The sequence below is a fragment of the Monodon monoceros genome, unplaced genomic scaffold (assembly GCF_005190385.1).
Source record: "Monodon monoceros isolate NGI ecotype Baffin Bay Population unplaced genomic scaffold, NGI_Narwhal_1 Super_Scaffold_9, whole genome shotgun sequence".
Lineage (NCBI taxonomy): Eukaryota > Metazoa > Chordata > Mammalia > Artiodactyla > Monodontidae > Monodon > Monodon monoceros.
The window spans coordinates 40,341,898-40,363,924 of NW_021703786.1; the positions used below are offsets into that span (position 1 = coordinate 40,341,898).

Genomic DNA, 22,027 nt, shown 5'->3' on the forward strand with positions numbered 1-22,027 from the left:
CTCAACACCAGGCTCCACCATGGTTTTTTTTCCCCCTTTGAAAGGGGTCCGTACATTACTTAAATTTGACTACCTCTCTTCCTGTTGTTCTAGAAATGACATGACCGGCTCTTTCAGAATATACAGCAACAGCCTCCGCCTGAGCAGCGCCAGGCTTAGGAGATTTACGGTAAAGGCATGTTTCCTAGGAGGTCAGTACGGAAAGCCAGAGTCAACGGCAGTTTCTGGGGAGAGCAGCTTTCTGCCCGTTGCAGCAGTTTTCTTTTTCTTTGGGAGATGTTCACATTTGAAAAGGCTCAACTGGGATATTTATCAGCCTCTCCTGTTCCTCTGGGGTTTGGTGCAGTTGACAACCGGCAAGGATAAAATGAGCTGGTCATCTCGGGACCATGGAAAACATGGCATCGAGGCTCAAAAATGCCCCTTATTTTCGATGTGAGAAGGGGAACAATTCTGTCCCCGTGTGCCAGAAGTGTGAGACGTGTGTCCTGGCCTGGAAGATCTTCTCCACCAAAGAGTGGTTCCGAAGGGTGGGCAGGATATCCCAGAGGAGGTTTCTGGTCAGCATCCTGCAGCAGCTGGATAGCTTGTATTTGTTACACTATTTTCAAAATATCCTTCAGACCACGCAGGGGAAGGATTTTGTCTACCACAGGTCCCGGGTCAACCTCAGCAAGAAGGAGGGGAAAATCATCAAGTCCTCCTTGAACCAAATGCTGGACAAGATGGTGGAACAGAAGATGAGGGAGATTTTGTACTGGTTTGGGAACAGCAGCTGCCGGACGAAGGCGAATTACACACTCTTGCTGCTGCAGATGTGCGACCCCGAGTTACTGCTCACTGCTGTTGATGTCATCAGAGTCCTGTTTCTGAGAGGGCGGAACGATGCCTCAGGTGAGCGAGGCCACAGGTAGAGACCTAAGGGTCCCCAGAGACCAGGAGGCCAGACTTCAGGAGCCCGTCAAGGAACGGGAGGTGTGGACAAGCTTAGGTAGATGGGGATCTTCCAGATTGCAGAACAGAGCGCTTTGTCCTGACACCTGATCCTGTTGACCGAAGGAGAAGCTGCTGAATGTGACTTCCTTCTAGAAAATTCTAAAAGGACAAATGCAGAAGGAACTTTCAACTGTCAGGCTTTTCAAAGGGATTTCTGCCTCCCTTAGGCCCAGAAGTGGCGGGTCTGCGCCTCTGCTGCTGAATGCTGGGGCGGTTCCTGCTTTAGCGGGTTAGGGGTTGAAGCAGGTTTGAGGTGGTAAGGGGGGTGCTACTGAGTTGTCTTGCCCTTCAGTTTGCACTGCACGGAAACTAGGCCAAGAGGTCAGAACCTAGGGCTTTCCTTCATTCATCCCACTGTATTCCTTGCTTGCACATAAAATCCAACCTCGACTTGGAGTTTATCCAAGGCTGGAGGTAGTGGAGGGGCCAAATAAGGCTGGGGTAGGCGTTCTCAATCGTTGCTTGTATCAGAATCACTGGGAGGGCTTATTAAAACCCAGGTGGCCGGGTCCTCCCCGAAAGGTCCTGACCCAGCAGGTGCGATGTGGGCCACAAGTCTGCATTTCTAAAAAGTTCCCAGCGGATGCTGCTGCTGGTCTGGTGACCTCACTTTGAGAGCCGGTGGTCTAGGGTGTCGGTGACAAGGTCTTGGACATGTTTGGCCAGCTGGACTGGGGCAGCAAAAGCAACCAGAAAGGAGGTAAGGGACTGGGGGTTGCAGGGGGTCCAGTACGAGAAGCAGAGGATTGCAGACTGGGACAAGGCTGGGAGAGGGCGTCAGATGGAGGGATTCAGAGGTTGAGCTCTTGAGGGCGGGGAATTCCTGCTGTCCATGAGACCTGGTTTGTGGTCCTGTTTGCAGACTCATAGAATCCCGGGAAAGTTTAAAGCTACGTGACCTTGGGGGCAGTTAGATCCCGTTATATGCCCTTGATTTCTTTGGTGTGTCCACAAAGTAAAAGAATAATCATCTGGAATGAAAAAGTGGTGGAGAAAATCAGAGGATCCCATAAGTTAGATTAGAGATTGATCAGTCCAGCTCCTTCATTGTATAGGTAAGGAAGTCGAAGTTCAGGGAACCTGAGTGATTTGGCCGTGGTCACCCAGTCGGGGGGTTGAAAACCAGGCCCCCCATCCTGATCATCTCCCATGGGCAATGCTGGCCCCCGGACAGCGGCGGCAGGCTTGAGTAGCCTCATCTGTACACACAGGTCCTCACCCACCATAGGAATCAGCTCCTTGTATTAAAAGTTGTGTAAGTCCAGTTACGGGTTGTGGCAACCTTCCCCTTTTCCTAGGGGAGCTTCTCTCTTAAAAATTAAATTTTCTAGGACTTCCCTGGTCGTCCAGTGGTTAAGACTCTGCTTTTCCTGCAGGGGGCATGGGTTCGATCCCTGTTGGGGGAAGTTCTGCATGCTGCGCGGTGCGGCCAAAAAGAAAGAAAAAAAATTAAAATTTCTAATTTGACTCAAGGGCATTTATTCATATCATTGAAGAACATGACGCAAAAGCTTCAGAAAAGCAGTCCCTCTTCCAGCTCCTCGCTCGCTCTCTTCCTCTTTCCCTCCCTCTCTCCCTCTCATTCTCTCTCTGTCCTCGTGTGTATAGAGCCCTGATGAAGTTTGCAGTGCAGGTGGGCTGGCAAAGGCTAACAGAGGCTCTCTGTGATTTTTATGTAGAAACTCAGAGGCCCCAAATAAAAACAGACATAACTGGCCTGGTCCGTTTTGTGTCGATTAAAAAGAAGCCAGTAGAAATAACACCATCTCTCTCTACCACTTCCTCTCCACACACCTGTACTAAAGAGCTGCTCATCTTGGCCTTTTGTTTTTCAGGGAACGACCCAGACTCCAAGGATGTGTTTTTCGTCCCTGAGAAAGGCCACACGCCCCCGTGCAAGACCTCACAAGTCTGCTGGGCAGCCAGACCCGGGCACACATCCTTCCCGTTCTCCAAAACTACAGGAAAAGCAAGCTTGCACTTGTGTCGTGGGGAGCAAAATGTGTCGTGGGGAGCAGCCACTACTGGTAAGTCTGCTGGTAGGAAGAAAGCCGACGGGGAGGGAGTCCCGTGGAGATGGAGGGGCTGGTAGGGCAGCCGTATCTGGGGAGGACAGAGTTGGGCAACTAACATTCACTTGTCACCTACGAAGTGGGGTGGGCTCTGTGATATTTATTCCCTCATTTAATCCCACATCTGGTAAGGAGAGAAACAAGGATTAAAATCAGTCAGTGTGGGACTTCCCTTGCAGTCCAGCGGTTAAGACTCTGCGCTTCCCCTGCAGGGGCTGCGGGTTCGATCCCTGGTCTGGAGCTAAGATCCCACATGCTGTGGGGCGTGGCCAAAAGATAAAATAAAATCAGTCAGTGTGACCTTAAGTCCCCTTTTGCCCCAGGCCGGAATCTCTCGGTCTAGCCCCTGACCTCTGGTGTGGGGGGATATGAGGAGGGGCACCTCCAGAATCCAACCCACCAGGAGCTATTTTTGCGGCATTGGATTCAGTCTTGAGGTGGAAACAAAAGCAGTGGGGAATTGGGCCCTGACCTTAGGGCCGTCCTCACTTGGGTTTTGAAGCAAGACATATACACGGAAAAATTACGGGAAACACAAAACATAGATTCAGAAACGCTTTTTATACAGACATTTTCAAGTTTCAGAAGTAGGTAGAACAGTGTTATCATTACCCACATAACCGTCATCCAGCCTCAGTAATTATCACCGCCTTACCAATCTTATTTCCTCCAACCCCCTCTTTTGAAATTGAGACTTTTTCTTGTTGGGCTCATTTAGAGGAAACTCCAGACACCATGCCATCTCACCAGCAGGGCAGTTTGGATGCCACAGACATCGACTTGAGCTGGGAACGTTGAAAACTGCTGGTGCGTTTGGTTGGGGAAGCTCTGTTTTCATTTTGGCGGAAGAAATGACCAAACCCCGGTGGCCTCAGGGTAGGCCCTGGTGAGCTCTGTTTTGGGGAAAGCTTTTGGCAAGGACTTGCTCTCGGCCCGGAGTCACCCCAAAGACGCCCCAACCATGCCCCCTTCTCCGGCTTTCCTCTAGAAGGACAGTGGAAGAGTTCACTCCAGTATATTTCCGAGATGAATAGGCTGTCTTCTGAAAAAGCAAGCGTGTCCAAAGCAGGCTCGGCCCCCGCCGCCGATGTGCTGGTGGATCTGGAGGCCGTCAGAGAGCTGTCTTCTGGGGTCAGCGCATACCGCGACTTCATCCGTCACCTGCCGGTCCATCTCTCCAAGTATATCCTCGGTACGCGGGGCCTGTTGGGGGATTTCTCAAGACTCGCCCCCCGCCCCCCGCCCGCCACCATCGCAGCGCAGTTGGGAGGTCCCCATGTCCACCTCTTGTCTTCCAGGTATGCTGGATAAGAACAGCCTGAACAGGTGTGTGTTCGTGAGCCAGCACTGGGCAGTGCTGGCACAGCAGGTCAGGACCGACCTGTCCATGCACTCTTTCATCCAGCACCAGATCACCTTACTGCAGGTACTTTCTTTGGGAGGGGACAGCTGTAGACCAGCCTCATGTCTGCACCAGCCTTTCCGTCTGCGGTAGACCCTGAGCTGGCCTCCTGCTGCTTCCTCAGCTGCCTTTTTGTCTGGACTCCCGATATCCCCATTTACTCTCCCCTTGTTGGTGCATCTAGCAGGGGTGACACGTATAGAAACCTCTTGGGAAGACAGAGGCAGAGCCTTTCCAGAGCCTCACAGAGCAGGGAACTTTCCCCAGGGAGCCATATTGCAGCTTGTGCAATATAAGAAAGCCTCATGTACACAGATGTTCACGGAGCCACAGAGTATTTTTTTAGGTTAAAATGCAGTTTTCCCTGGATAGTAACCATCTCTGGTATTCATACTTCTGTTTCTTGCCAGAAGCCTGACCCTAAATCATGGGTTCCTGGTAGCTTGGATTTTTCCCAGCAGAGGGAGAGGAGACCTTGAGCCAGGGGACATGCTGGAAGCTGGGAACCGCCCACCATCCTCGCTGGTCCCTCTCCGGATGTTTGGTGGGCGTTACCCTCCTTCAGCCAGTCTACACGCACCACTAGCCTAGCTGGCCAGGCCCAGGCCTTCCTTGCCCAGAACTTACCCATCTTTCAGATCTTGCCAAACACTAGTTTTTCCCCTCCTCTTGGAGTGTAAGAACTAAGAGTAGCCATTTTTGGTTCTTTTCCCCCAGGGGTCCTACACCAGGGGAATAGACCCTAATTATGCCAACAAAGTTACTATCCCAGTTCCTAAGATGGCAGATGACGGGAAGCACCTATGTGTGAAAAATCAGAAATGGAAACTGAGAACGAAGGTGGGTTCCGATGGCACCTGGGGCAAGCGACTGTGGGCGTCGTTTCCTACTGGCTATTGAAGGCTGAAGTCCAGACTCGGCCCTCACATACGGATGTCGGATATGGGAGGATGTAGGATAGAGCATATGGATGTAAGGTATGGGAGGGTGTGGGATAGAGCATATGGATGTAGGATATGGGAGATGTAGGATGGGGCATATGGATGTAGGGTATGGGAGGGTGTAGCATGGAGCATATGGATGTAGGGTATGGGAGGCAACATTCCCTAAGGGAGACCACAGTTGGGTGCTGTGTGTCCTTAAGGGAGTGACTTTCTCTCCTTAAGCCTTAACTACCTCTTCTGTTAAATGAGGGGGCTGATTTGGTTGTCTTCTCAGGGTTCTTCCTGACTGCAGCTCCCACGTCAGGTCCTGTGTCCATGGCATCTGCCATCTAGTGGGGAGCTCAGAGCCAGGAGCAGTGTCAGGATCGCTGGGGTTTTCCTCACCACCTCTGTCCCTGCATTGAGAGGCTGCAGGGGGGTCTGTCGCTCGGGATTGAGGACATGAGGGCAGGGCTAGAGCTGTCCCCAAATGTCCAGGGTCCAGAATGAATTAAGCTTTCCAACCTCTCACTTCCAGGTTCATTCTGGTTCTGGGATGGAAGGAGAGCGTTACTTAGCCTCAGACCTCTCTACAAAACCTCGGGCAGTAATAAAAAAAAAGTACCGTGTCTCAGATGGGAGACTCTGAGCTCTGGGTTCTGCGCATTCAGCCGTGGTGGTCGTTCCCCAGACCAGTGGACTCCTGCCCCCTCCTCTCTGCTCAAGGGCCTTCTATTTTGAAATCTATTCAATGGCCCCCAAAAGTATACTTAACAAGGGTGGTCAGACTGTAGCTTTCCATAGGAAGACTGTGCAGTTTCAATTAGAAGTTGAGAAAGAGAAGGGTCCAGTTCTTATGTCTGTAGAGGCCGTTCTGGTCACACAAAGGAGGGAGGGAGGCGAGGAGGGCAGCAGGATGATGGGACCGTGGTGACTCTGGGGGGTCCAGTCCCTACTCAGGTCCAGCTGAGCATTGCCACGGGAGACTGTGCACCCCGGCTTCCCAGGCCGCCTGAGCTTTCAAGGGAAGTGAGAAATCTGAATTATCACGGGACAACTCTTGCTTTTCTTTAATGCTGGCAACCAATTAAAAGCATTAAAAAAAACCCCAAAACTACATGGGCCAAAGAAAGCACATTTGTGGGCCTGCAATTTTTGAAATCTTTGAGTTGGCCCCTCCACTCATTTTATAGAAGAAGAAACAGAGTGTCAGGCCTCCACTGGAGGGAAAGAGACATAAGTTCAAGGCTGACCCGCTCTTTCCAAGCCCGTCGCTCTGTTAAGTGTAACGCAGCCAGCACCCTTCTTCCTTAGGTGATATAGCTAGTAATTGCCAGACAAACAAGGACTACCCGGACAGTGTTTGCTGCTTAGAAATGTATAATTAATTTAAGAAAAGAAAGAGAAACAGGTAAAGGTATGGAGACAGGTAGGGAGGCAGTGGGACTCAGCAGAGAGCGGGCTGCTGGGAAGAGGTGGAGACGAGTGGTGAGTGCTTCCAGGGGTGGTGGCTACAGCGGGTACTGCCTGTGCTTGATTTCCGTGATCTACTTGATCCTCACAACGGGTCGGGTGGACAGCGTTGCTCCCAGTGTGTGGGTGTGGAAATGAGGCTGTGCTGTTAGAATACTTGCCCAAGGTCTCCTGGCTGGTCATGGCAGAGCTGGGATTTGAAGCCAGATCTTTTCCACCCCATCGACTCTACCGAGTAGCCTCCAGGCTCTCAAAGCTCAGTGGGTAGGTGAGAGCCAAGGAATTCCAGCCTGGGCTGTGAGAAGCCAGGGAAGCCTCGTTTAATTCAAGGCAGGATATCAGAGCTGCCTGAACACGCGAGGGGAAGCAGGCTGATGGATTCTTCTGGGGAGAGACTTCTATGTGGATGTCAGGACCTGGTGAAAGATCGAGAAGGAGGATGGGCTGAGGAAGAGTGGACGGGCATGGAAGAGAAGGCTGAGGTTGGGAAGGAAGACAGGTCCCCAGACACAGACGTCGTGCTGTTGTCCTCTTTGCTTTCATCATAAACTCACCCTGTCTTATCAGTTTCCTGTTAGCGTGATTGCTATTTCCTGCTTTTTGAGGTTGAAGAAAATGAGGCTGGGAAGAAGACTGGAGCTGGAATTCCAGTTGAGTCATCTATACCAGAGTTTAGCATCCCTGGAGGGCCATAGCTACTCAGAAAGTGTGTGATGAAGGGAGGGAGTGGGGAGGGAGGAAGGAAGGAAGGAAGGAGGGAAGAAGGAAGGAGGGAAGGAAGGAGGGAGGAAGGAAGGAGGGAAGGGAAGGAGGGAGGGAGGACAGAAGGAGGGAAGGAAGGAGGAAGGAAGGAAGGAGGGAAGGATGCAGGGAAGGAAGGAAGGGAGGGAGAGAAGGAGGGGGGAAGGAAGGGAGGGTAGCAAGGAGGGAAGGGAGGGAGGAAGGAAGGAAGGGAAGGAGGGAGGAAGGAAGGAGGGAAGGAAGGAGGGAGGGAAGGAGGAAGGAAGGAGGGAAGGAAGTGAGGGAAGGAAGGAAGGGAAGGAGGGAGGAAGGAAGGAGGGAAGGAAGGAAGGAGGGAAGGAAGGAAGGAAGGAATGTTGGAAAGGGACGGGGAACACCCCTGTTGAGACTTGATAAAATTGATTTCCCCGCTCAGGCTCAGACGCGTCATCTGTAAAATGGTGGCAATACTTTGTGGGGCAAGTGATGTACTTTGTGAGGCAGCTGTAAGGAGAAATGAAGGTTGCAGCTGTATGAAAACTTTGACACACAAGTGCGTAGAGCGTGCAACAGGAATTTCACATGTGACTTGAGTTCCCACGAGTACGCTCTGTACTGTCTCGTGCACACACAACAGGAACTCGAAACCCCGGCTTCTGTGAAATGGGCACCGATGACTTTATTTTGTGTGCATCCTGGTCGTGAGCTCATTTTTGGAAAAGTTGTGCTATCAGCAGCATCGGAAGTTCACAGAACCAGAGGTAGAAGAAGGGTCAGGACCTTCAACTCAGTATTTTCTCACACAGGGGTTCCTTTTGCTCACGGGTCCCTCCCCATCACCACATAGCAGTGGCCACAGCCTGAAGAGAAGGAGCTCTTGGGCCCCTGTACCCTCGCCGTGGGAGAGTCATAGGGATGCGTGTCTGGGGTCAGGTTGCTGCCGTCCTTTGACTGTAAGTGTTCCCTTGTTAGAATGACTACAACCTGTGGACCGCATACCAGAACCAGGAAACTCAGCAGGTGCAGATGGAGGAGAGGAATGTCTTCTGTGGCACTTATAACATCCGCATTCTCTCTGACATGTAGGTACTGTGGTCAGAGTCCAGGTCTCCAGGGACCCCTGAACTACCCACACGGGCATCTGAGGACTCCCATGACCTTTGCTTACTTGGAAAGGCAGTCCTTCCTCACCTCAAGCCCCAGCCTCAAACCCACATGAGATCCCATTTGGAGAATAGGTGCTTGATTTTTGCACCATTCTTGGCATTGGGTGGAGGTCGCTCTCCCCTTATAAATTTTGTGTACACTGACCAAGCTTTTACACAATTCACAGGCATGAAATCTTTTTAAAAAATATCTTTATTGTTTAATTCTTATTTTAGAGGTAATATATCCTTACTGGAAAAAAAATCCAAAAAATGCCAGGAAGTGTATAGAGGAAAGGAAAGCTCTCCTACAATCTTGTCACATAGAGATGACTACCATTAATATCGATGTCTACCCCAGAACTTTTTCTTTGCCTCTATAAATACATATTTTAAATAGAAAGGGGGCTATGCTATACATAGTTCTGTAACCCACTCTGGCAAGGTACTGTGGATGTCTTTCCATGTTAAACATGAAAATGGTATTTATGATAACTACCTAGTGTGGCATCGTTTGAATATGCTGTAAGAAGACCCTTTAATAGGCAACTTTCTTCCATACTTTAGACCTAGGACTTCACTCTTTATTCATAAAGTTTTGTGAAGACCATCATTGTTCTATTTTTGTCTGTGAACCTTACTAACAAATTGCTTCTTGACCAGCCAGTAGGGGGAAGACAGAGCAGATGGGAAAAGGCAGAGCTGAGATTTTATGGATAGTATGGTGATACGTGCTCTTTAGAAGAGAAGATGACTGGTTGAACTCTAGATAGGACAAATGGAATGAGGACAAAAACGTCAGGAATTGCTCCTCATATTTAGAGTGACTTTATATTCCTGTTTACTGAAACAATTCGATTTTACTCTGTGGTCCTCCAATAATTAACAATAGTGTCCCCTTTCACAGTAAAAAAACTCAGTTTGGACAATAAATTATTTGGTCATCCTGCTCATATTTTATCTATTTGCTAATAATCTTATGATTGGAAAATTAATTCAACTCACCCTGTTTTGTTAGACTGTAAGCTCATTGAGGGCAAGGTCCATTCATATCTTATTCATCTATCTTTGTATTTCCCGTTAGCACCAATTATCCCAGGACTTTGCCCCTAATATATGCTCACTGGATATTGGTTAAGGGAAAAAAGAAGAACAGCAAAAAACCAACAATGGGACATGCAGTGGGTATAGGGCTTCCCAAGTGTGTTCCTCTGAGGTTTTCCATGAAAAAAAGGTTTCCATGGTCAAATAAGGTGGGAAATGCTGCATACTCTGTTCTGTGTCTTGATGATTTATCATACATTAGCAGAAATTATTAAAATAGTTTTGCCTTTTGTGTTTAGGTTTTAAATCTGTTTGAAATGGATTTTTGTTATGGTGTGAGGTGGGGATCCATCAGGAACCATTAACATTAGGCCTTGCCTTCTGCTATATCCCTTGTTGGAAGGCCCTGTATTTTCCATTATAGTATTGCTGCAGGTGAAAGGCACTGTGCTAAGTGAGTTCTAGGAAGGACACTAACTCTTCTTTCCATGGATCATCCTTTTTCTGGCAACTCAGGTGGGACCGAAACAGAGTCATCCACTATTCTGGGGGAGATTTGTTAGCTGTGTCATCCAATCGGAAGATCCAGCTTCTGGACATCATACAGATAAAACAGATACCCATCAAGTTCCGAGGCCACACTGGGAGTATCCGTACCCTCTTCTTGTGTGAGGAGGAAAACTTTCTCCTGAGCGGGAGTTATGACCTGAGTATCAGGTAAGTGGTCCAAGAAAGCTGTGGTCCCCAACCTGCCGAGGCCTAAATGCAGCTTGTGGAAAGAACGTGCATGCCTTTACCTTTTTGTATTTATGCAAAAGTTATCCTAAATTACACTGACTTTTAGAATAACCCACTTTTATTTTGGCAAGATAAAAACCAAAAATTTGTATATTGTTTAAACTTTGTGTGAGATAGATGTATAGCAATTATCAGATCTATTTTCTAGCTGAAGGCTGTGACTCAAAAAGTATTTTCTTTAGCATTATTAGGTGAAGGCATAATTTATATATATTTTTATAGATTTCTTCAGGGGAAAGTAGTTTTTTGTGGGTATGGAAACAAAATAGTGTTAAATATATATATATATATATATATATATATATATATGTATATTTTTAAACAATCTAATGAACACCCATGTGCTCATTACTCAGGCCAGGCAATAGGGTGTTACCATTCCCTAAATCCCCTATGTGCCTTTTTCTTATTCCTTCTTTCTTCCTCCCAACCAGAGGTAATGTTATCCTGAATTTTATACTAATTATTCCCTTGTATTTCTTTATAGTTTTGCTACCTATTTATATATATGCCGATATATTAATTACTTTTGTCCATTCTTGAACTTAACATAAGTGGAATTGTATCTTAAAAGTTCATCTGTACTTGATTCTTGCACTGAACTGTGATTTTGAGGTTCATTTGTAGGATGTAGGTAGCAGTAATTACTTTATTTTCGCTGAGATACAGTATTTTATTAGATGAATACATCATAGCTCGTTTATGTACTCTTCTGTTGGCGGATATTTGCATTGTTTATAGTTCTTTATTCTTTCAAAGAGAACTGCCACAGACATTCCTGGATGTGTCTCCTGATACCCATGTGCATGAGTTTTTTAATTTTTTATTGAGGTATAACTGACATAAAGTGTTAGTTTTAGGTGTACGATATAATGATTTGATATATGCATATATTGCAAAATGATTACCACAGTGAATTTAGTTATATCCATCACTACACATAGTGACAGTGTTTTTTCTTGTGATGAGAACTTTCAAGACCTACTCTCTCAGCAACTTTCAAACATACAATACAGTATTGTTGGCTTGTTTTTCTGTTCTTGCATCAAAACCGCCTCTTTTAAAAAGATAGTTTTTATAGAGCAGTTTTAGATTCACAGCAAAATTGAGAGGAAGGTACAAAGGTTTCCCATATACCCTTTGCCCCATTCTCAAGATACCCCATCAGAGTAGTACATTCGTTACATTTGATGAACCTTCATTGACACATCATAATCACCTAAAGTCCATAACATACCTTAGGGTTCATGCTTGGTGGTGTACATTCTATGAATTTGGACAAATATATAGTGACGTGTATTCATCATTATAGTACCATACAGAGTATTTTCAGTGCCCTAAAAATCCTCTATGCTCTGCCTATTCATGCTTCCCCCTAACCCCTGACAACCAGAGATCTTTTTACTGGCTCCGTAATTTTCCCTTTTCCAAAATGTCATATAGTTGCAATTATACAATACGTAGCTTTTTCAGATTGGCTTCTTTCACTTAGTCATATGCATTTAAGGCTCCTCTGGGTCCTTTCATAGCTTGATAGCTCATTTCTTCCTTATGCTGAATAATATTCCACTTTCCGGATGGACCACAGTTTATTTATTCATTCATCTACTGAAGGACATCTTGGTTGCTTCTAAGTTTTGGCTGTTATGAGTAAAGCTACTATAAATATCCATTTACAAGTTTTTTGTGTGGACATAAGTTTTCAGATTCTTAGGGTAAATATCAAGGAGAACAATTGCTAGATTACACGGTAAAGTATGTTTAATTTTGTAAGAAATCTCCAACTGTCTTCCAACATGGCCGCATCATTTTGCTTTTCTACCAACAATCAATGAGAGTTCCTGTTCCTTCACATCCTCACCAGCATTTGGTGTTGTCAGTGTGCTGGATTTTGGCCATTCAGATAGGTGTGTAGTGGTGTCTTGTTATTTTTTTTTGCATTTCCCTTATGACCTGAGACGTGGAGTATCTTTTGGGGATGTCTTCTTTGGTGAGATGTCCGTTAAAATCTTTGGCCCATTAAAAAAAATTGAAGTATATTTGATTTACAATATTGTGTTAGTTTCAGGTGTATGGTAAGCTGAAATACATACATATATATATTTCAGATTATTTTCCATTATAGGTTATTACAAGATATTGAATATAGTTCCCTGTGCTATACAGTAAATCCTTGTTGTATATGTAGTTTATGTATAGTACTTTGAATCTGTTAGCCCCATCCTCCTAAATTATCCCTCCCACCCTCCCTTTACCCTTTGATAACCATAAGTTTGTTTTCTATGTCTGTGTGTCTCTTTCTGTTTTGTATGTAGATTCATTTTTATTATTTTTTAGAGTCCACATGTAAGTGATATCATATAATATTTGTCTTTCTCCATCTGACTTACTTCACTAAGTATATTCTCTAGGTCCATCCATGTTGCTGCAAATGGCAATATTTTGTTCTTTCTCATGGCTGGGTAATAGTCCATTGTGTATATATATATATATATATACCACATCATCTTAAGCCAGTTATCTGTTGATGGGCACTTAGGCTGTTTCCATGACTTGGCAATTGTAAATAGTGTTGCTATGAACATTGGGGTGCATGTATCTTTTCGAATTAGAGTTTTCATTTTTTCCAGATATATGTCCAGGAGCGGGATTGTTAGATCATATGGTAGCTCTATTTTTAGCTTTTTAAAAGGAACTTCCATACTGTTTTCCACAGTGGCTGCACTGTGGAAAAGTGCAGTATAGGCAGGTTCCCTGTCCTGCACACCCTCTCCAGCATTTATTACTTGTAGACTTTTTGATGATGGCCATTCTGACTGGTGTGAGGTGATACCTGATTGAGATTTTGATTTGCATTTCTCTAATAACTAGCGATGTTGAGCATCTTTTCATGTGCCTGTTGGCCATTTGTATGTCTTCTTTGGAGAAATGTCTATTTAGCTCTTCTGCCCAGTTTTTGTTTTGGTTGTTTGTTTTCTTTTTGTTGAGTTCTGAGAGTTCTTTGTGTATTTTGGATAATAGTCCTTTATCACATGTGTCTTTTGCAAATACTTTCTTCCAGTCTGTGCCTTGTCTTCTAATTTTCTTGACATTATCTTTTGCAGAGTAGCTATTTTAAATTTTAATGGAGTCCAGTCTATCAATTCTTTCTTTCATGGGTCATGCCTTTGGTGTTGTATCTAAAAGTCATTGCCATACCCAAGGTCGTAGTTTTCTTCTATGTTATCATCTAAGAATATTATAGTTTTGTGTTTTATGTTTAAGTCCGTGATCCATTTTGAGTTAAATTTTGTGAAGGATGTGAGGTCTGTGGCTAAATTCTTTTTTTTTTTTTTGCATGTGGACGTCCAGTTGTTCCAGAACCATTTGTTGGATAGACTCTCTTTGCTCCATTGTATTACCTTTGCAATCAGTTGACGGTACTTACATGGGTCTGTTTCTGGGTTCTCTGTTCTGTTCCATTGATCTATTTGTCTATTCTTTCACCAATACCACATTGTCTTAAGTACTATAGCTTTGTAGTGAGTCTTGAAGTCAGGTAGTGTCAGTTCTCCACCATTATTCCCCTCCTTCAATATTGTTTTGGCAATTCTGGGTCTCATGCCTCTTCCTATGAACTTCAGAATGAGTTTTCAATATCCACAAAATAACTTGCTAGGATTCTGATTGGGACTCTACCCTGTTTTGTTTTGTTTTAAAGATTTTTTTAAAGTTGTTGTTGTTGTTTCTGATGTTTTCGTATGTGATGGTGGGGCAAGTTTTACATTTCACTTTCCTTTTTTTATATAACTTAGCTATGGTATACATTTTTTGAGTTTTTAGGGTAAGTTTACCGACTTGAAAAATCTAACTAGACTTTCAATTGGAGTTGCATTGAATTTATAAACAATTTGGGCAACACGTTCATTTCTTTGTTCTTTCTTAGAACTTAAAACTTTTTCTTTATAAAAGTCTTGTGTAGTCTTATTTAATACTTGTAAACTTTATAATTTTATTGCTATTTTGAGTGGTATCTTATTTTCATTTATATTTTAAAGTTGGTTATTGCTGGTATTGAGAAATGGTATTGATTTTTATAGGTGGATCTTGTATCCAGCAACCTTGCTAACCTCTCTTGCTAACCTCAAAGTATGTATGTTGGTTTGGTTTTTCCATGTAGATGATCTTATCAACTGGAAATAATGGCTATATATTATCTTCTTTTCTGATACTTATGCTTTTTTCTCTTTCTTTCATTCTAACTTTGCCTTGGCCTTATAGTTAAGCAGTAGCTGTGAAAGCCATCTTTATCTTTTTCCCCTTTTTGAAGGAAGTACATCTGTTTTTTCTTTTATAAGTTTGCTAAGGCAAGGAAGTCCCTTCCATTCCTATTTTTCTGAAAGTGTTTCTCAAATATCAATACCTTTTCTGCATAAATTACGAAGACAACCTGGACATGTGGTTGGCCATGTTGCTAGAAACAGAAGTTCAAAACATGCTTTTTGGCACTTCCCTGGTGGCACAGTGGTTAAGAATCCGCCTGCCAATGCAGGGGCATAGGTTCGAGCCCTGGTCCAGGAAGATCACAAATGTCACAGAGCAACTAAGCCTATGCGCCACAACTACTGAGCCTGCGTTCTACAGCCCGCGAGCCACAACTACTGAGCCCATGTGCCACAACTACTGAAGCCCACATGCCTAGAGCCCGTGCTCTGCAACAAGAGAAGCCACTGCAATGAGAAGCCTGCGCACCACAACGAAGAGTAGCCCCCGCTCGCCGTAACTGGAGAAAGCCTATGCGCAGCAACGAAGACCCAACGCAGCCAAAAATAAATTTTAAAAAAACATGCTTTTTTTTCAGACCAGTGGGACATTGTTGAACTCACTGTGGGTGCGGAGCAGGCTCTGACGAGCAGGTAAAGCCATAGGACCTTTAGGAATATTAGAAGGAAAAGCCTAACAAATCTAAAGAAAAACAGAACAAAAAAAACCCATTTACTAATCATTTATTATGTGCCAAGTCTCATAATAACTATGAGGTAAGTACCATTATTATCCCCAATTTACAGATGACGAAACTGAGGTACAGAGTGATTCAGTGACTTATTCGAGATCACACAGCTAGTAAGTGATGGACCTGGGATTGGACCTCAGGCAGCCTGGCTCCGGAGCCCACCATCTTGACATTATATCGATACTTTGTACTATCATAAAGGCATTTGGCTGAAGTGGAAGTCAGTATTAATGATAGTTGAGAGACCTCAGGCAGGTTTGCGTATTAAAAAACAGTGTGACTCTGGGAATTACCTGTCGGTCCAGGGATTAGGACTCTATGCTTTCACTGCCAAGGGCGCGGGTTCAGTCCCTGGTCAGGGAACTAAGATCCCACAAGCTGTGTGGCCAAAAAAACAGACAAAAACAAACAAACAAAAAAAACAGTGTGACTCATACACGTTCCCACGTTATCTCTTAGATATGCTTTAGAAATGCACATAAAATATTCTAGTGGCTCGGGTCAATTGTTGTGTTGTTCTTGTTTGAAGGTCAGCTCTACCACTGAATCGGTGCCATGGATTCTGAGCCTGGTGACCATTCTAGGGACCCTTCCACCTAATACGAGCTAACAGTTATCAATTATTTTCTACACACTGCTCATTGTTCTAGTGTTACATGCATTATTGCAGAGTTTCTCAACCTCAGAAGCATTGACATAAATTCTCCCTGTGGGGGGGTCATGCTGTGAATTGTAGGATGTTTAGCAGCATCCTTGGACCTTGCATGCTAGATACCAATAGCACCTCCCTACCAACTTGTGACAACCCAAAATGCCTGCAGACATTGTCACAGGGGATGGAAATCACCCCTGGGGGTAGAAATCACCCCTGGTTGACAGTCACTACATTAGTGTATTTAATTCTTCACAAAAACCCTGTGAGGTAACTACTATTATTATCATCTCCATTTTATCAATGGGGAAATGAAGCTTACTCAGAAATTAAGTAACCTTCCCGAAGTTACAGCTAATAGGCCCTGCAACTGGGATTCAGATGCAGGCCTTGGTCATAAAACCGCTGCCTTCCAACTCCCTATTGAACTCTATACCGTCTGATCCCTTGGGCCCTCAGAAAACCTCAAAAACTTATTATTTTTGGCCTGATTCCTGCAGATACTGGGATCTGGACAGTGGGGCTTGCATACGCATCTTCAATGGCCACCAGGGGGCTATCAGTTGCATGGATGTGTGGAAGAACAAGCTCGCATCTGGAGCAAGAGATTGCCAGGTAAAAGGTGAGAAAGAAACACCTCCACCTCTCTAAGAAGTTTCCCCAAATCCATGGGTTGCCAAAGGACTTGTTTTGCTCATTTCTACGGGCGGTCATTTATCCTTTCAACTGTCCATGTATCCACTGACCCATTCACTCAACAACTATTGATTGAATGCCAGGTGCTGTGCTAGACGGCAAGGAAAAAAGCGCTTATGATATGGCCCTTCCGATGTGGCTTTTTATTTCCCCAAGAGTCTCATGGTCTTCTAATGGAGACACACGTAGAAATATATAATGGGGGATTATAGTAAATATGTGAATGATAACAGTTGCCATTCATTGAGTACTAACCTTGAGACAGGCACTGTGATAGGTGCTTTGCATACATTATCTTATTTAACTCTCACAAGAATCCTATGGGGTGACTGTAATTTTAAATTACAATCAATTTTAAAAAGAAGAGAGAAAAAAGAGGGAGAGAGAAAAAAAAAAAGAATCCTATGGGATGGATGCAGATAAGGAATCCACAACTCAGAAAACCGACTTGCCCCAAATCAAAGCTGCTAAGTTGTCGGGTGGGAATTTGAACCCAGGGCTGTCTGGCTCTAAAACGTGTGCTCCAATGAGCTTGTGGGGTACTAAGGGACCGTAGATATAAGAGTAAAAGGGAAAGCACTGCAGGCAGGGTGCTCTTTGAGTGTGATCTTGAGGAGGAGTAGTTCTACACGCAGAGGGAGAGTGTAGAGCATTCCAAGCGGAAGGAACACCTCAGGCAAATCACAGAATATTGAAAAAACATGAAGAATTTGGGGAATTTCCCTTTGCTCTGTACAGCTGGGCTGCAGCCTGTGGTGTTGGAGATCAGGCGGATACGTTTGTCTGGGGCCAGATTGTCAAGGGCCTTCTGCGCGGTGGTTGGAAATTGAACTTTATTCTATAAGACGTGGGGGCCGGTAGATGCGCTTTAAGCTGAGGATTGACACGATGAAATGTGTATTCGAGAAAGATTGCTCTGGTGATATCGTGGAAGAAGGATTTGGAGAGGTGGTGACTCCGGGGGACAGGGGGCAAGTTAAGGTACTTACGCAGTCTAGAGAACCTGTGATGTCTTCAGAATATCCGAGAACAGGCAAGTGTGAAGACAGCAGATGGATGCGAGTTTACACGAGATGGTACAAAGAGAAGGGAGACTTCTAGAAGGAGAACTGGCGGGACTTCAACACTAGCTGGAGATGAAAAGTGAGAGAGGAGGGCAAAGGGTGAGGCCAGACTTTATAACGCAGGCCTCTGGGTATCTGGAAGTACCGCTGATGGAAACGGGGCTTCAGAGGAAGAGTCGGGTGGGGGAGGGAAGCAGGAGGGGGTGAAGGCTTCCATTTTGGACACGTTGAGTGTGGCAGGCAGGAGGACGGCCGACCAGAGATGGTCACGTTCTAATCCCGGACACCGGCGTCTGTGTCATCTTGTGCCTCGCATGGCAAAAGGGACTTTGCAGATGTACTGAAGTTAAGGACCTTAAAATGGGGAGATGCTCCCGGGTTGTTGGTGTGGGCCCATGGGTCTGGATCACTTGGATCCAGAAAAACAGACATTTTCTTACCTGTGATCAAAGGGAGTCATGACTATGAAGAGTGGTCAGAGAGATACAGTGTTGCTGGCTTTGGAGATGGAGGAAGGGGGTCGTGAGCCACGGAATGTGGGTGACCCTAGAAGGTGGAAAAGGCCAGGAAATGGGTTCCTTCCCGCCCACCCCCCAGAGACTGCATAAACGCACACAGCCCTGCTGACACCTTGATTTTAGCCTTGCGAAGTCGTGCCGAACGTCTGTAAGATAATCCATTTGTTGTTTTCAGACACGAAGCTGGTGGTAATCTGTTACAGCAGCAATAGGAAGCTAACATATTGAGCGTGGGATTACCGCGGACATCCGGGGGAGGGCAGCAGGAGGTGGATGCAGCCCCAGATGGGTCAGCTTGGTGGTTACCAAGTACAGTGAAAGGTGGAAGCCCCGGGTGTGGGTGAGATTTCCTTTGCAGAGCAGGAGGAAAGAGTGAAAGAGAAGAGAAGCCAGGGCCTCAGGAACCCACAGCATGTTAGGTGTGGGCGGAGGAAAATGACGGGAAAGGGACAGTGGGCTGGTGGGACACACACGGATGCTCAGAGCTGCCTGGGAAGCCTTACTCCCTACCTCTTTGCCCTCCCCAACTGACTGAGCGTCTCATTGCCGTGATTGCTTTGAGGGGTGGAGCAGAAAGGATGAAGGATGAGACTCTGAAGATGGAAGGGTGGACGTGACCTCCCACTCACCTGAGAGAGTCCTGTGGGCCACCAGCAGGGCTATAGGGCAAGGGGAGTTAGGCCCTCACCTCTGGTGCAAAATTTAAGGGGACAGAAAAAAAACCTCAGTGATCAAGATGCTTATTTTAATGCAATATTTTAAAAGTCAAAATTAACGTGCAAAATACACAACGAAAAAAGTATCTGAAGATCTCTCACTCCACCCTAATCCTGGCCCAAGCTACCAGCCAGCTTGCTTGGGCTCTTCCCACCTTCCTGGGTTACCAAAATAGAACAAAAAGGAGACAATTAGAGACCTGAAGGGTACCCCCCCACACTTTAAAATTTCTTTAAGTCAGGACACCTTACCAATAACTCCTTTAATTCATCTTTCAATTTTCCCACTCCTAATTTGATAAAAGGGCCAATATATATTTAAAAACAAGTGTAGAGAAGTGTATTCACATAGTTCTGGTTAGTGGTTAGGAGCGTGGCCTGTGGACCCAGACTCCCTGGGTTTGAATCGCAGCTCAATCTGCTCACCGCCTGTGTGATCTTGAGCAGGTTACAGAACCTCTCTGGGCCTCAGTTTCCCCACCTGTACAGTGAGGAATAGTAATCGCTCTGCCCTGTGAAGATGAGTTAATGCCTGTCAGGCACTTCGAGTGGCGCCTGGCTCACAGCTAGCGCAGCGGCAGCGTGGACGCCAGCTATGGTTACTCTCCGGTCCTAGCTTACGTGTTCTGTTACCCGAGGGGGAAGGTTCTTCGGGGGCTTTAATGCCCTCGCCCCCCTGAAATTGTGGTGCCTGCTTTCAGCTTCTTCCTTTAAGCTCAGCTCTCCCACCCACCCAGGGACACATACCCCCCAAACACTTACAGTTTGGGGTACAGCGGCTCTGACGCTGTCTGTGTAGCAGCAGCAGTAGACCTGCCCTGAGCTGTGACAGTCTCGCAAAAGTAAAATCAATCCAAAAGTCAGATTCAGAAATATTTTAAAATGTAAATGAGGAGACACAGCTTTCTTTCCTTTGGGGGCTAGAAGGTGTGGGTCAGGAGGACAGCATCCGGGAGGAACGAGGACATGAACGTCTGCCATGGTTTTCCTGAAATCCACTCCCTAGGAAGCATTTTTCAGGCTTATTAGAGCTGAGGAGGCTTATTAGGGATGAGCTGTCCGACTCTCGGACCCTGAGGCTAAGTTCCAGGGTCAGAGCCAAGGTCCATGCACTGCTGGCTCTCCTAAGGGCTGTGTTCGGGGAGCGCTGGGTTGCAGGTACATGGAGTGTGGGTCAGCCTCTGGAGCTGCCGGGCCAGGTGAAGCCTTGCAGGGTCTGACACCATGGGCTCGGCTGGTCTTAGCTTGTGCGATGGGGTGTGGAGCCCCACTGCCACCCTCTCCGTGCACCTACCCCTCTCTCGCCCTCCCTTTCAGAGTGGGATATAGAGACAGGAAAGTGCCTGAAGACCTTTAAACACAAAGACCCCATCCTGGCCACCAGGATCAATGACACGTACATCGTGAGCAGCTGTGAGAAAGGGCTGGTCAAAGTGTGGCACATCATCACAGCCCAGCTGGTAAAGGTGAGGGGTGGGGACTGGGGGGTCGGGGCACTGGGGGTGAGGGGCTGGAGGACACTGACAGTCCCCCTCCAGGTAGCTCCCCAGACTGCCCTAGAGCAGTTGAGTGGCAGTCACCTCAAGAGGGTGGTCCTGAAAAGGGGGAGGGGAAGGCCCCCCAAGAATGGGCCATTCTGAGCCAGTAGACGGTCAAGGCCCGCGTAAGCCGCCTCGTCATGGGTGGGTGGCGGTGGCGGAGGCTGCATTCTGACTCCGCATGGTACGTGGGCTCGGGGTCTTTTAACAGCAGCACGAGTAAAGTGCCTTCTCCTCTTCTGGAACATTCCAGCCTGATTCTGGTGTGGGGTATAGGAATGAACAAAGCCACAACTGTTTTCCTCCTTCCTCTCACGAGAAGAGAACATTGGCTGTCTAGAAAGTGATTGTTCACACACAAAAAGCGTTCTCGCTGGATTGGAAGCCCCCTGGCCCTAGTGGGTGGTGGGGAGATGTCATTTGTGCCGGGACACAGGATCACAGGGAGAAACACTGACGTGGCTGGCAGGCTCTTGCCACCAGTGGTGTCGTCACTGTGGTCTGCCCAGCAGTTGCAGGCACAGAGAAGCCCAGCTGCCTCCGGGTCCTGGCAAGGAGCTGGGGACGGAACACCTGAGCCTTGCCCTTCTGGCAGCAGAGGAAGGTAAGTCGTGGCCCTCTCTGGCACTCTAGGAAGGTGGGCCCTGCCGCAGACCCGCCGGGAGCAAGGCCTTGCCCTGCTCACCTTCCTCCTTAACTCCGGAGAGCTCCGGGGAGCAGGGGGCGTGGAGTCCGCTGGCCTCATCAGAGCAAAGGCGCGGTCAGCTCAGATAAATGCTAAGTGGTGGTGGCCACGGATTGGTGGAGTGTGGCTTTGGGATTCATCTCGAGAAGCCTCCAGCTCTGGCCTTTGAGGAGTCACAGTCTGAGTTGAAGACGGGCTGAAAACAGAGGCATCTTTTCTTGCAGACTCTCAACGGCCATGAGGGAGCTGTGAAGTGTCTGTGCTTCGACCAGTGGCATCTCCTGTCGGGAAGCGCTGACGGCCTGGTGATGGCCTGGAGCATGGTGGGAAAGTACGAGCGGTGCCTCATGGCCTTCAAGCATCCAAAGTAGGTGCCAAGGAAACTGTGACCCAGCTCCTGCCGCGCTCTGTTTCCTGCCAGAGCCCAGACTTCCCTCTTCAGCAGATCGGTCCCCTCTGCTGACCTTCTGTTGCCTCTGCTCCTCGTCCGTCTCTGCTCCCTCTTCTTCTGCGTGTCGTCCACTACGAACACCCCCTCTCCTGTCCTCCCTTATTTCTCTTAAGAAATAATACTAAATGTGGATTTTGAGAG

General features: G+C 46.6%; 1 protein-coding gene across 1 annotated transcript in view; it reads left to right on the plus strand.

The window, feature by feature from the left end:
* Positions 1-389: 389 nt before the first annotated feature.
* The window catches only part of CDRT1 (CMT1A duplicated region transcript 1), a 34,860-nt gene continuing 13,222 nt past the window's right edge, over positions 390-22,027 (plus strand). Inside the window, exons 1-10 of the mRNA XM_029213367.1 lie at positions 390-894; positions 2,832-3,023; positions 4,057-4,260; positions 4,367-4,494; positions 5,188-5,310; positions 8,559-8,668; positions 10,292-10,492; positions 16,719-16,840; positions 20,530-20,678; positions 21,660-21,802. Coding sequence (XP_029069200.1) covers positions 390-894; positions 2,832-3,023; positions 4,057-4,260; positions 4,367-4,494; positions 5,188-5,310; positions 8,559-8,668; positions 10,292-10,492; positions 16,719-16,840; positions 20,530-20,678; positions 21,660-21,802 — 1,877 coding nt within the window. The remainder of the gene's footprint in view (positions 895-2,831; positions 3,024-4,056; positions 4,261-4,366; positions 4,495-5,187; positions 5,311-8,558; positions 8,669-10,291; positions 10,493-16,718; positions 16,841-20,529; positions 20,679-21,659; positions 21,803-22,027) is intronic.